General features: G+C 44.8%; 1 protein-coding gene across 6 annotated transcripts in view; it reads right to left on the bottom strand.

The window, feature by feature from the left end:
• Positions 1 to 14,141, bottom strand: part of BICRAL (BRD4 interacting chromatin remodeling complex associated protein like) — a 52,260-nt gene that overhangs the window by 4,531 nt on the left and 33,588 nt on the right. For 5 of the 6 annotated variants that reach the window (XM_029944453.1, XM_029944449.1, XM_029944451.1 and 2 more), the window contains 6 exons: positions 10,510 to 10,615; positions 9,589 to 9,689; positions 7,552 to 7,613; positions 6,410 to 6,555; positions 5,013 to 5,107; positions 2,740 to 2,842 (listed from right to left, as the gene is read on the bottom strand). In XM_029944453.1, the coding sequence (XP_029800313.1) occupies positions 2,740 to 2,842; positions 5,013 to 5,107; positions 6,410 to 6,555; positions 7,552 to 7,613; positions 9,589 to 9,689; positions 10,510 to 10,615 (613 nt within the window). The remainder of the gene's footprint in view (positions 1 to 2,739; positions 2,843 to 5,012; positions 5,108 to 6,409; positions 6,556 to 7,551; positions 7,614 to 9,588; positions 9,690 to 10,509; positions 10,616 to 14,141) is intronic. The other variant, XM_029944454.1, reaches the window with a different exon arrangement.

The following is a 14,141-nucleotide window of genomic DNA, read 5'->3' as shown; positions in this document are numbered from 1 at the left end:
GGACAGTGGTGTGTGGGGGAACCGGGGCTGTGAGTGAGCACGCGACTACGCCAGGCTTGAAGAGCCCAGGATGGCAAGAGCAATGTTGGGAGGATTTAGGAGGCTGAGCGCACAGCGGCAGACCGCTGTCACAGAGGAGGAGAAAAAGTCAAGTAGGGCTTTGATGACAGCTGTAAAATTAAAATGTCCATTTCCTCACCAAACCACAAACTATGAGACGTAGGGGATACAGCCTTGAAATCTAAAAAGAAGACTCCAGGGGTGCCTGGGTGGCTCTGCTGATGGGGCATCGACTTCGATGTTGGCTCAGGTCATGCTCCTAGGGCCATGGGATCGAGCCCCATGTTGAGCCCCATGCTGAGTGTGGAGCCTGCTTAAGAGTCTCTCTCTCTTTCTCCCTTTCTCTCACTTTCCCTCTGCCCCTCTCCCCTGCTTGCACTCTCTCTCTTAAAAAAAAAAAGGATAAAAAATAGTATTTAAAAAGCAGACTCCAGAGGTGCCTGGGTGGCTCAGTTGGTTTAGTGTTCAGCTTCAGCTCAGGTCATGATGTCATGGTTTGCGGGTTCGAGCCCCGCGTCGGGCTCTGTGCTTATAGCTAACTCAGAGCCTGGAGCCTGTCTTTGGAAGCTGTTTCTCCCCCATCTCTGACCCTCCCCTGCTCGTGCTGTCTCTCTCTGTCTCTCAAAAATAAATAAAAAACAGGAAAAAAATTTAAAAAAAGACTCCATCCCACAAACACTGGCTGTGCTGTGCAGGCACAACACAGAGAGCAGTGAAGGACATCTGTGTCCACGTCACACTCAGGTCTGGGGGGCCGTGACAGAGTAGGAGGATTCATCCATAAGCCGAATCCATCAAAAGGCAATAGGAGATTTCAGGTTCTAAGAAAAAGGGACAGAAGTATATCCTACATCATTCTCTTCCTTTTGGGAAAGATTTTAGGATCCGCCTAAGTACATAGCACTTCTTTAAGGCTCTCTCTTTAGACTGAGTGTAAGGTTCATTTCTTCTCTTTAGAAATTTCATGAGCCACGTCAAACACAAAGGCAGAACTTTAGTATTTAAGAATCAGGCGCTTGGGTGGCTCATTTGGCTAAGCATCTGACTTCAGCTCAGGTCATAATCTCATGGTCAGTGAGTTTGAGCCCCGCCCCCGACTTAAAAACAGCCTGTGCAAGGACACTCGAACCCTCCTCTGCTCCCTGAGAGCAGGAAATAACCCCCCTCCCAGCCCCGTGTGAAAGGTGCCCTCCTTGTACCAAGAGGAAGAGAGACAGCCTCATCACCAGAAACAGGGAATTCAGGGCCAAGAAGGATGTATGAACAACCCTGTTACTTTTTACTAATTTACTACTCCAGCCCAAATTCTGTTTAGATTCCTTACTAAGTGATGCTCCCAGAGTTAAGTCTCTTTATTGGGTCAATTCCTCATAGACTTATTATCTCTTGGTCTAAAAAGTAGAAAAACTGTCTGCTATGGTTATTCTTTGGGGATCAACTTTATTATTGGACCTGTGTACACATGTAATAAAACTTTTTTGGAGCACCTGGGTGGCTCAGTCAGTCAGTCTGACTTTGGTCCAGGTCATGATCTCACAGTTTATGGGTTCAAGCCCTGTGTTGGGCTCTGTGCTGACAGTTCAGAGCCTGGAGCCTGCTTCGGATTCTGTGTCTCCTTCTCTCTCTGCTCCTCCTTACTTTGCACTCTCTCTGTCTCGAAAACTTAAATGTTAAAAAAAAAAAAAAACCAAAACTTTATTCCCTCCTATTAGTAGGTCTTGTGTAAATTTAATTCTTAGCCCAGATAGAAAAACTTTGGACAGAGGGAAATTTCTTCGTCCACTCCAATGAAATTAGTGGGAAACTGAGGGGGGGAGAGAAAGGCACTTACATGGAGCATCTCATTTACAAGCTTGTGGGCAGGGATTCTACAATGCACATAGTAAGACAACTCATTAATTTGCTGAGGCTTAAATGCTTTTGGGAAGCCTTCTGACTTAATTTAGTTCTCAAAAACTAGGAAAAGAATGAGAATTTTAGGTTTATAATGGGGAAAAAGAATCACATAACAAATGACAGATTCCAGTTTGGATTCTGTAGGCTACAGACCTCTTTAGAGTATGCATCTACTGCTCTCACTCGTGTTTTCCTCCTCAGAGTTCACTGTATTGTTTTGTATAATATTTTAATTTTTTTATGTTTTTTAAATTTATTTTTGAAAGACAGAGACAGACAGCATGACACAGAATCTGAAGCAGGCTCCGGGCTCTAGCTAGTTGTCAGCACAGAGCCCAATGTGGGCCTTGAACCCACGAACCGTGAGATCATGACCTGAGCTGAAGCTGGACGCTTAACCAACTGAGCCCCCTAGGTGCCCCTGTATGATATTTTAAAGTTTAAATTTTTTTTAAAGTTTAAATTTATTTAAGAGAGAGAGAGAAAGCAGGGGAGGGGCAGAGAGAGAGAGAGAGAGAGGGAGAGACAGAGAATCCTAAGCAGGCTCCACACTGTAAACTCAGACCCTGATGTGGGGCTTGAACTCAGGAACCATGAGATCATGACTTGAGCTGAAATCAAGAGTTGGATGCTTAACCACGGATCCACCCAGGCGTCCTCTCCAGAATTCATTTTGTACCTTCAGGTTTTGTACCCACAGGTGGTTCAGACAGACTCCCCAAAGGCCCATGGCCTGGAACCCCGTAAGTCCCTCTCCTCTACTTTTTCTCTGACATTTCTTACCAGGGTCTACAAGTGCCAGACGCTTGTCTCGGGACAGAGAAGCTCTTTCCTCTTGGTTGAACATCCTATCGATCATCACCATCTCAGCAGAGGGATTGATCCGCTAAAAACGAGAGAGTCCGGTCATTTCAGATGCCTTTTAACAAGAGCAAACATCCCACTGTGTCCTTGAAACCAACGAAGCAACCAGACATGAAGATTTGGTGGTTAGGTTCTAGTCATGTCCCATTTGGTCATATGTTTTTTTTTTAAGAAATCTTTTTCTTTAAATGTTTATTTATTTTGAGAGCAAGAGACAAGTGAGAGAGCGAGCGAGCAAAAGCATGCAGTGGGGGTGGAGGGGGAGGTGAAGGGCAGAGAGAGATGAGAGAGAATGCCAAGCAGGGCTCCGTGCTGTCAGTACAGAGCCCTCTGTGGGGCATGGTCCCATGCCCTGGGAGGTTGTGACCCGAGCCAAAATCAAGAGTCAGCTCCTTAACTGCCTGAGTTACCCAGGCGCCCCCACTGTTTAGTCACATTTATCCTTATCATGTAGGGATGCATTTTTAAAAATTGTATTTTGGGGGAAGAGGTGATTTACACATTGATACAAAATTCAAAAGGTACTAAAGAGGATGTGAAAAGTAAGCCTGACTTCTCGGCTTTCCCTGCCTTTCCGTGGGGGGCACCTGCCCCTAAAAGTGTTACTAGATCCTTCCATGTGTAATTTCATGCACACACATGCACTGACATTCTTCTTTGCTTATTTCTGCATACAAATGGTAGCAACTATACATATTTTTGTTATCTTTCTTATTTCCTCCTCTGCTTACTCATATGTTAGAAATATTTTCACTGGGATGACCTTTTTTTTAAAATATAAGATAATTTGGCCAAATAAGTGGTCCTTCCTCAAAAATGGTACTCCTTTTTGACATCTCAGTATTTTGTTTCTGAAATGGTTGTCAAAATGAGAACTATTTCAGGTTTGGAGGCACAATATTAAGTAAATATAAGTAAGTAAATATACATATTAAAAATTAAAAAAAAATTTTAATCTTTCTTTCTTCTTGAGAGAGAGAGACAGGGTGCGAGCAGGGGAGGAGCATAGAGAGAGGGAGACACAGAATCGGAAGCAGGCTCCAGGCTCTGAGCTGTCATCACAGAGCCCGATGCAGGGCTCGAACCCACAATCTGCAAGATCATGACCTGAGCTGAAGTTGGACGCTTAACTGTCTGAGCCACCCAGGCGCCCCTCTGTGTATATAGCTATGTAAGTAAACATAAACACATACATTTACAATGTATTGTCTATATGCATAATGTAGTTCAACTAAGTCCCCAAGGGACATTTTCAAAGTTGATCTTAAATTTAAAACTGCTTGTAAGAGGTCAATTGATAAGTTAAGGCTGATATGATTTTAGAATTGTTTCTAAAATCTCAGGAGAGGTTTGGGCTTTCTATCATTTCCTGAGGTATGTTACATTTTTCTCTAATTAACCAATGCTTTGAAACTAATTTTAGCGTCTATTTAGGGAGATGAAAATATTGTGGAGTTAGACAATGGTGATGGTTGCACAACCCTATGGATACACTAAAAAACCATCAAGTTGTACATTTATATTCATATTTATATCTTTTAGTAGGGGGTCACGTCCAGCCTAGAGACCAGCACGGGGCTTGAATGCAAGACCGTAAGATCAAGACCTGAACTGAGATCAAGAGTCGGACGCTAAACTGACTGAGTCGCCCAGGCGTCCCCAGGGTGTACATTTTTAAATCATGCATCAACTTTACGGCCTATTCATGATCACTCTGTTAAAAACAAGATAAAATGAATTTTAACATCTGTTGTCACCTCCTCCTTTCTGAGGTTACTTTGAACAGCCCTGTCCACTGCTCTGGGCTGGTGAGAGGCAGCTGACGGCATCAGAGTGTGGACAGGGCCGGGGGGGTCTCAGATGGTCCTGATCTACCCCCAGCTCCACTGAGTACTCTGCAAGCTTCCTGGCTATGGAACGTTAGGCAAATGACTTAGCCAAAGCCCTGGATTCCTCACTGGGGACCAGGAGCCACGGCACTCATGCGTGTGCTGTGATCACGTGTGTAAAGTGCACCAAATACCAAGTGTTGTGGCACTAGTCAGGGTAAGCTTTTCACAGTCTTCAGTATCTGTGCCTTTTAAACTATGTTGGGAAAATATAATTCCCTGAAGTTGTTTTTCTCTCTGTGTTAGTAGCCATGACCTGTAGAGTTTTAAAAAACAAATAACACGTGGTAGTAGGAATTTTACCATGGCATCTTCTAGAAGCAGGCATCTGTATTTGTTAAGCATAGCTTGGGTCCTTTTTAGGAGCTGAGTGGCAACTGTTTCAAATTCATTGTCGACTTTAAAAAAAAAAGGAGAGAAAGAGAGAAAATGGTAAGACAGTGCAAATCATTCACTAGGTCTTTAGTTTCTTAGGACGGAAATGCATTATTCTTTCACGACTCAAACATGTCTTGTCTATGACAGTTTTCTCTTCTTAGATTAGCTTTCCTTGTTTAAACATGCTTCTGCACTGCTTTCCCTCACTGTCCACTGTTATGTGATCAAGCAAGTCATTTCAATACTAGCTCATTTTAACTTTAATTAGGAAGACAAAAACATATTTTCAATGTCACCTATAAAAGAAAATCATGTAACACAGACATGCAATAAATATCAACAAACAGAGAATGATCCGCTGGTCTAGGTGACCATACCCCCACTCCCTTCAATGGTCTGAAAGACGAAAACCGTTGAAACAATGGAGTCCTACTGTTTGGGCTGGCCAGACCGGTTTTTACGTGAGGACACAAACTAGTTCATGATATCCTGCAGGTCACGGTGCTGTGGCTCTGTCCTTTGCCTGTCCGGCTCCAAAGGTTTCACATTTTCCAATAGCTCCTGAGTCTTCACATCCCTGTATAATGCTAGATCTGGACCCTATTCCTAGGGAAACTCCCAGGGGACTGACAGGGACAGCACTATAGTCAGAGCAGAGACCCCAGCCAGGTAAGCAAGACTGGTGGCAGCTGAGGGAGGGGTTACAGCAGTGGAGGGGAACTAAGGAGTCCAGGCTAGGGAATGGTGGCGGGAGGGGCTGAGGGGGGAGAGCTCCGCTGCACATCTGTGAGAGGCAGCAGGGCCACGCAACAGAATGTGGGGTTCCGGGTTGGCGTAATGGGGCTCTTATCCTTAACCTTCTTTTTTTGCCAGGTCCTTGACAGACAGCAATGCCTTAGACTCACTTTGGAGCCTCGAAGAATGCTTTTGGGGGTGAAAGTATCTATCTAATTCATAAAACTGGTAGTAGCAGCTAAGGGTATGCCTTCTGCCTTGACTCAAGGAATCATGTCTAGAGCACCTGCTTCCGAGCCATCCCCGGTAACCAGGCTTTCAGACAATGCTTTGGATTCACTGCCCTCAAATTTGTCAATAAAATACTCTGACATTTGCGTATCCCTTCACAGGTTATCGAGAAGAGTAAGTCACACACCCCTAAGCACGGACCGGGAGACTGAGTAAATCGGGAACAAGCTAGGTCTGTGATTAAAAACACTAACGTGGCTACCATCTGGGAGCCACGTGGCTCTCGCTCTTCTGGGGGGCATTCACCGGGTGGTGTCTGGTGTCACAGTGGCACTCTGGGGTGACCGCCTGTTTACCTTTCTTCAAGTCTTCCTCCGTGGGCATGGAGCCCTGGCACACGTGGTAGGAGAGCAGCCTCTGCACCGCATCACTTAGTGATCGGAACTGACTTTTATCAGGTGTCACAGCGTGGGCTTGGTCCCTCTGTAACTGCTGGAGAATGCTTTCAAAGAGAAGTTGCCCCTGTCAATGTCAACCCCAAGAAAAAGAGCAAGAACACAAACATATGGAGCCTAAATACTTTCAAAGAGAAATTGCCCCCGTCAGTGGAGATCCATGGTAGGAAACCTAATCACCATGGTTAGTTGCATGCAAAGGAAACAAGACCTACAGGCATGTTGTTATTCACAGCACGGCAGTTCTGTTTTTTCTTCAGTTGCATAATTTGTTCCAATGTGGTGGGGTTAGAGTTTGGTCTAACTGTCTCCACAGGGGACTCACACTAATGCCCTTGGCCTCAAAAGCATGGTGTTCCCACCAACCACTCACGTGGGGGCACTCACAGAGATCTTGGAGATGCCTGGTTGGCCAACTAAGCTTATGCAAATGTTTCTGTTCCAGACATAGGAGTTTATCAAATCATGCTTCTCCTCAGAGACCCTTCAGCCCACCAAAGGGTATGTGGTATGCTAAAAAGGCAAAGGACTATTCTTCTTAAGAACAAAAGGGCAAACAGTAGACTCACACTATGTATGATACGCAGTTGACCCTTCAACACCATGGGAGGTTGCAGAGGCAGAAACCCACACAGAACTGGACTTTCCCAAAACTTTACTAATAGGCTCCTGTTGACTGGAAGCCTTACTGATTGCATAGTCCACCAACACATATTTTTTATATTGTATGCATTACACAGAGAAAAGAAAATGTTATGAAAAAAATTGTAAAGAAGAGAAAGTAAGTACATCGATAGAAAACACATTTTCTGTATTTATCAGAAAAAAATCTGCATATTTTTGAACGTGCACAGTTCTAATCCGTGATGTTCAAGGGTCACTGTATTTATAGATCCTAATAGAAACAAACTATACGAAATTATTTTCAAAGTACATTTAAAAATATTATATATATTATTATAACCTGACTTCTGCTGTATATTTATTGAAGCTTAGGAACCTAGAGAAATGTTCAAAATGAGTCATTTCCAAGGGTCACTCACAAAGCTCCTTTAGTTAGCTGCTTTGCAGCAGGCCGCTTCTGTCCTCCTGCGTGACTCTCCACCTGAAGACAAACATACCGCTTATTACTCCCTTTTGTAGAAAAAATGAGAATGTAGTTACAAATAGAGATCACCACCTCATCAATAGTTTCAACTCCTTATCAAGAGCATATTCTTTTTTTTTATTTTAATTTTTTAAGTTTATTTATTTATTTTGAGAGAGCGCGCGAGCATGAGCATGAGAGATGGAGAGAGAATCCCAAGCAGGCTCTGTGCTGTTTGCACAGAGCCTGACATGGGGCTCAAACTCACACTGTGAGATCATGACCTGAGCCAAAATCAAGAGCTGGATGCTTAACTAAGTGGGCCACCCAGGCGGCCCTCTGTTTTGATTTTTTTAATTAAAAAAAATTTTTTTTTTAATTTTAGAGAGAGAGAGAGAGAGCATGTGAGTTGGGGAGAGGGGCAGAGGAAGAGAGAGAGAGAGAGAGAGAGAGAGAGAGAATCTTAAGCAGTCTCCATGCTCAGCCCAGAGCCCATTGTGGGACTTGATCCCAAAACCCTGAATCATGGCATGAGCTGAAATCAAATGCTCAACTGACTGAGTCACTTGGTGCCCTTCCAGAGCATATTCTAAGAATGTAGACTGAACCCTGCTAAAAAAATAAAACAAGCCAGTCCACAGACCCATGTAGCAAAGTCACACTGTGTCAAGATTATGGGAAACTGTACTACCAGTTCCTTGGAAGGACACAGATTGTGTTTAAAGCCTGAATCCCCAACTCTATAAATGCATTATTCAATTTTTGAAGTGTATTTGTGGGTACCAACTCCATGAACATCTGACAATTTATCAGATGTGTGATTTAGTAGGGGATTTCTTTCTTTTTTTTTCTTTAAGTAAACTACACCCCAATATGGGGCTCAAACTCACGACCCCAGGATCAGAGTTGTGTCCTCTACTGACTGAGCCAACCAGGTGCCCAAAGTAGGGCATTTCTTATGTCATTATTAAGGGAACAAATATGACTTACATCAGGAACCTGAGAGTTGAATCTTCACGGAATATTCCAGGCGGACCCAGACTATAACAAGTTTTATTAACTATTAATTGGTGTTTGATGGAGAAGACACTAAGGGCTCAGCAAGCTGAAAACAAAATTTTTTTCCCTTCCTTTTTAGATCAGTGGTTAGGTTAAAAGACCACAGGAACTGACTACTTCCTATATTCCTGGTTGTTACAGCAGAAAAATAAAAAAGTCTTGGTATAACTGAGAGAGGAACAGATTTACTTCAGTCAGATCATGAGTGATACCACTCAGTGGTAAACTATATTTTTTGAGTGCCTACTATGTATTGGCTACTAGTATATTATTATGCTTATTATTACTTTAATGTTTATTTTCAAAATTTTTTAATGTTTTATTTATTTTTGAGACAGAGAGAGACAGAGCACGAGCGGGGAGGGGCAGAGAGCGAGACAAAGAGGCCCAAGCAGGCTCAGAGCCTGACGCGGGGCTCAAACCCACAAACGTGAGATCATGACCTGAGCTGAAGTCGGATGCTTAACCTACTGAGCCACCCAGGTGCCCCCTGATTAATGTTTATTTTTGAGAGAAAGAAAACATGAATGGGGAAGGGGCAGAGAGAGGGGGACAGAGGATCTGAGGGTCCAAAGTGGGCTCCCCGCTGACAGCAGTGAGCCCAATGCGGGGCTCGAACTCACAAACCGTGACATCACGACCTGGGCCATCATGAGTCAGCTGCTCAACCGACTAAGCCACCCAGGAGCTCCAGCTGCTAGTGTATTATGAATTCATGAGGAAACGACAGTGTTGTAATGCGAGAAATAGAAGAGACACACGGATCCCATCAACATGAACATCACACGGCCTGTCCTGTCGGGAGGGTCCTCAGGGAACACACTTGTGTGCAAAGAGGATACCAGGCAGCAACTACCAAGCCGAAGACGACAGGACTACATTTTCACTCAATTACGCTCAACCTGAGGGAGAAGCTATGCAAATTGGCTTCTACCTGCACAGCTGGCTGGCCAGGAGACGATCCAACCACCTTTTCCTGCTGGGGCTGAGCGGTTCCTAAGGACACCGGTATAACTTTGCTTCCAGAATCCTGCCCTATTAGAACGAACACACAAGACAACAGAAACAGTCAATCGGGCCCCTGACATCACCCCTAGAGGCCAATGTATGTGGATTACTGGACATTCTGGGAGGGATTTCTTTCTCACGAATGCTTGCTCTGAGGAAGGAGGGCGGAAAGTACATTTATCTACAGAAGCTCTAGTGGCAGATGTCAGGATTAGTAAAGCCTACGTGGTAATAGATAGAAATAAACATGTAAACAGAGGGTGATAAATAAAAGCTGCCGTGTCGGATTATCTTAGGTCTGGGGAACAGGCCTCAAGCCAGTTGTCACATGTCAGCATGACCACACCCCAAAATGCTCACAACCTAAGGGATGGGAGCCCCAAGCAGGAGGCTGATGACAAGTGTTTCTGCTTTTGACTTTTCTAGAATTTACTGAGCAGTACGGGTAATGAAAGCTTTAGAAGAAATGGAAGACATAGCCCATGATATTTTTAGTCTTGGGGGGATTCAAATATATATAAATAAAGTGACATGAGGATAGTTACAAAGTCACTTGGGCCATATGACACCAGTTTTGTTGTTTCTAAGCAGCATGTTTTTCTGCATAATTCAGTGCGTGATAATTTAATTAGAAGTGCTGTTTGTTTTTCTTTCTTATAAGTATATAAAATGAAGGCAGGGATGCAACACGGTATATTATTTGAGTGGAAAGGATACAGAAGGAAGGGCCGGAGTGGGGAGGAGGCTGGACGGGAAGGGCTGCATGCAGGATGCGGGATGGGAACAGTGTCCTCTGGATGTGGGGAGGCAGGGGCCGCTGCGGAGGGTCACTGCGAAGGCTCCTGACCTGGCAGAGCGGTGTTCAGGAGGCCAGGGATCTGCGCTTGCCTCAGGCCATCTGTGGTCTTGGAAGCGGAAATGGGGGAAGTCTGATTCAAACCTTTTTTCTGAGCCTGCGAAAAATATTGCCAAGAGGAAAAGTTAATTTCGTGACTAAAGGCTTTGATAGATTACTCAAAACACCAGTTAGTGCCTGCCTGGCATCACCTGCAGCTTAGATTACAGAAGAAAGCTAGAGCTTTACGCGAGTGTCCTGCCACTATGGGAGGACTGCGAGCAGCAGCCTGGCAAACTCCACAGGCAAGCGGAATCTTCTAGAAGCCATTCACAGGAACACCAGGTTGACACCAGGCTGCTCTCCTGCCCCGGAACTGCTGTGTTTGTGGCGCCCAGATGCAAAGACGGAGCCAGGAACGCACTTTCTATCCCTGGGAATTTTCTCTCATGCGTGTAAGGGTTATGATCCCAGATCGTAGAGGGGCCTCTGCATGGACTCTGAGCACCTGGTCAGGGCCTGAGCACCAGCCCCAAACCTACTGTGAGCACTCACTGCTTGCTGTGTAGACGATCTAAAGTGCGTGTCACCCCTGCCACCGGTTCACATCATGGCAACGACAGGTATAATTGGGAAATGTAAATGCAACTGAATATTAGCCCGAGGAAAATATTATTAGAAAAATTAATCTGAGGGGCGCCTGGGTGGCTCAGTCGGTCGAGCATCCGACTTCGGCTCAGGTCATGATCTTGCAGTTTGTGGGTATCGGGCTCTGTGCTGACAGCTCAGAGCCTGGAGCCTGCTTTAGATTCTGTGTCTCCCTCTCTCTCTGCCCCTTCCCTGTTCATGCTCTGTTTCTCTCTGTCTCAAAAATAAATAAACATTAAAAAATTTTTTTAAATAAAAAAAGAAGAATTAATCTGATGTTTTAAATGGGTGAGTGCTTCTTTTCTATAAATGAGGACATGAACTGGATGACATGTAAGGACCGACAAGTTCCTTTTAGCTCTAAACTATTATCTCTCTATGATCCATTTAAAGGAAGATGATTAAAGGGCTTTTAAATTACTCTCAATTTTTAACCTTTGGTGTCATTACCACTTCATAGTGCAGTAAGTTTTCAGGCTTTTTTCTTCAGTTTTATATTTTCTATTCCATCAGTGGCTTGAGAATTTAGTGCAGGCCTCCCTGAGGGGGACTGAAACTATGACCTTGGCCTGATTAAAATGTTCCCACCAACCACTCATGTGCGGGTACTCACACAGTCCTTGGCAATGCCTGACCATAGGCCAGGTAAGTTCATGTTAATATTTCTATTCTAAACAATTAATTATCTATTTGGGTCTCTCTTCTAATATAAAAATGAAGAGGGATTTCTTTTTTAGAGCTATATATCCTTTTTGTGTCCTTAATGTTTATTTATTTATTTTTGAGAGAGAGAGAGAGAGAAAGAGAGAGAGAGAGAGAGAGAATATCCCACCAGGCTCCATGTTGTCAGCAGAGTCGGATGCAGGGTTTAAACTTATGAACAGTGAGGTCATGACCTAAGCTGAAGTCAGATGCTTAACCGACTGAGCCCCCCAGGCGCCCTGAGGGGGATTTGACATCACCCAAGAAGGAAGAGGTCACTACAAAGTTGGAAACGGTCACCCTGCTCATCCTTCCCTTCGCAGGGAAGGTCCCATCCGCACCATTCTGTGCACACAGGTGTTACACTCTTAGTAACGAAACCCGGAGGGGAAATTTTCCAGTGTTCACAGCATTTCACCTAGAACATAACCCCACTGTCCTACTGTTGACAGCTGTTCACACGGAGGACACTGGGGTCGCAGGGCAGTGTGGGGCAACAGTGAGCACCCCCTCAGATATTTCCAGGAGATGAACACTGACGGGCCACCTTGAATAAAAAACAAACAGATAAAAACTGGACAATGTGGCCTGACAGGGCAAGGCTATACACTGCATGGAACTCTGAACTAACCAGACCGGCAGAAGAATAGATGAACCAGAGTAAATATGTTCAAATGACCGCAGTCCTTACGGTAGTCCTGTTAGTACGCAGTTTTGGAATTTTTCCCAACTTGCCTAGTTTGCATGAAACAGAAGAATATCATCCTTGCTGCTTTAGAGCATACGTTTTTCTTTTAATATAAGTGCCATTACCTGATTGTCCACCTTACCACATGTGACCTAAAATGATTCATAGCTACTAAACAGATGAATAAAACAAAATTTTTACAGAAACACTTGGGCAGCTCAGTCAGTTTAACGTCTGACTCTTGATTTCTGCTCAGGTCCTGATCTCATGTTTGTGAGACAGAGCCCAGTGCTAGGCTCTGCACTGGTGGCTTGGAGCCTGCTTGGGATTCTCTCTTTTTTGCCCCTCCCCTGCTCATGTGCTCTCTCTATCTAAATAAATAAATACACATTAAAAAAACAAACAAACAAAATCCCTGCATACATGAGCACACTATAAAGCAAAGCAGAAAGAGATCACCAGGAAAATCAGGAGAAGGGCTGTGGTTGGCAAGGCACGTGGAGGGGCTGGTTTCTGGCGCTACTTGGGAATATTCTATTTCTTGAGTGGTTACGTGGGTGGGAATTTGCTTTTTAATTCTTTGTTAACTGAACAATCATGTTTTACACATTTCCCCCCTAAATGTGTTCTCTTTCACAATACAGAAGAGTGAAAGGGAAAAAACCCCAGAGCAATCTAATGTCAGAGCCTGAAAATGAAAAGTACTGTTGTCTCTAAAAACACCTCTTGATTTGGGCACGTGGGGGAGTGCTGTGTGGTCCCCTTGCCCACCTGTGCGAGTGCCAGGCATTGGCATCAGTGCTTTTCATCTCCCCCCTGCCTGTGCTCCTCACAGCACCCCTTCCCTTGGGAGGAGAACAGTCACTCCGGGTGTCCCACTGTGGGGTCGCTGTGCAGTGGGCTGGGGCGGGTAGGGACAGGGCGGTAGAATCAGAATGCACGGGGGAACCTGGCCGGGCCCCCTGCAGGGGCAGAACCTCACCCAGCGGGTCTGTGTGTTTGGAAAGCGGTGCCTTAGGGACTGCTCTGGTTCCGGAAGTTCACGGCTCGCTGCCAGACTTTGATCTGTCTGGTTCACTGCTGCATTCCCAGCAGCAGGACTGGGACGGCACCACAGTGAGCACACTGGCAAATAGTTACTCAGTAAACTGTGTGAATGAATTTCACTGCAGCGGCCTTAACGGGGCTCTGTCCTCCTCCCAGCGCCCCCCCTTACCCCCCTCCCCGGATCCGGCAACTCTCTCCCATTCCCCAGAACTTCAGGTTGCCCACAGTTGACAATCATTTCCAGAAATAAAATGTATCGGGGCGCCTGGGTGGTTCAGTCGGTTAAGCGTCCGACGTCGACTTAGGTCATGATCTCATGGTTTGTGGGTTCAAGCCCTGTGTCGGGCTCTGCACTGACAGCTCAGAGCCTGGAGCCTGTATCTCCCTCTCTCTCTGACCCTCCCCTGCTCATGCTGTTTCTCTCTGTCTCTCAAAAATCAATCAATCAACAACCAATCAATCAATCAATAAGAAAAAAAGAAAATTTATCATTTGCTGTGTTTTCTGAACTCTTAGAGAAGACTTGCTCTTTAAATACATTTTCTTCAAACTGTTTTAA

This window comes from Suricata suricatta, chromosome 7 (assembly GCF_006229205.1).
Source record: "Suricata suricatta isolate VVHF042 chromosome 7, meerkat_22Aug2017_6uvM2_HiC, whole genome shotgun sequence".
Lineage (NCBI taxonomy): Eukaryota > Metazoa > Chordata > Mammalia > Carnivora > Herpestidae > Suricata > Suricata suricatta.
The sequence above is the reverse complement of the archived record's forward strand: the minus strand, read 5'-3'. Positions and strand labels throughout refer to the sequence as shown.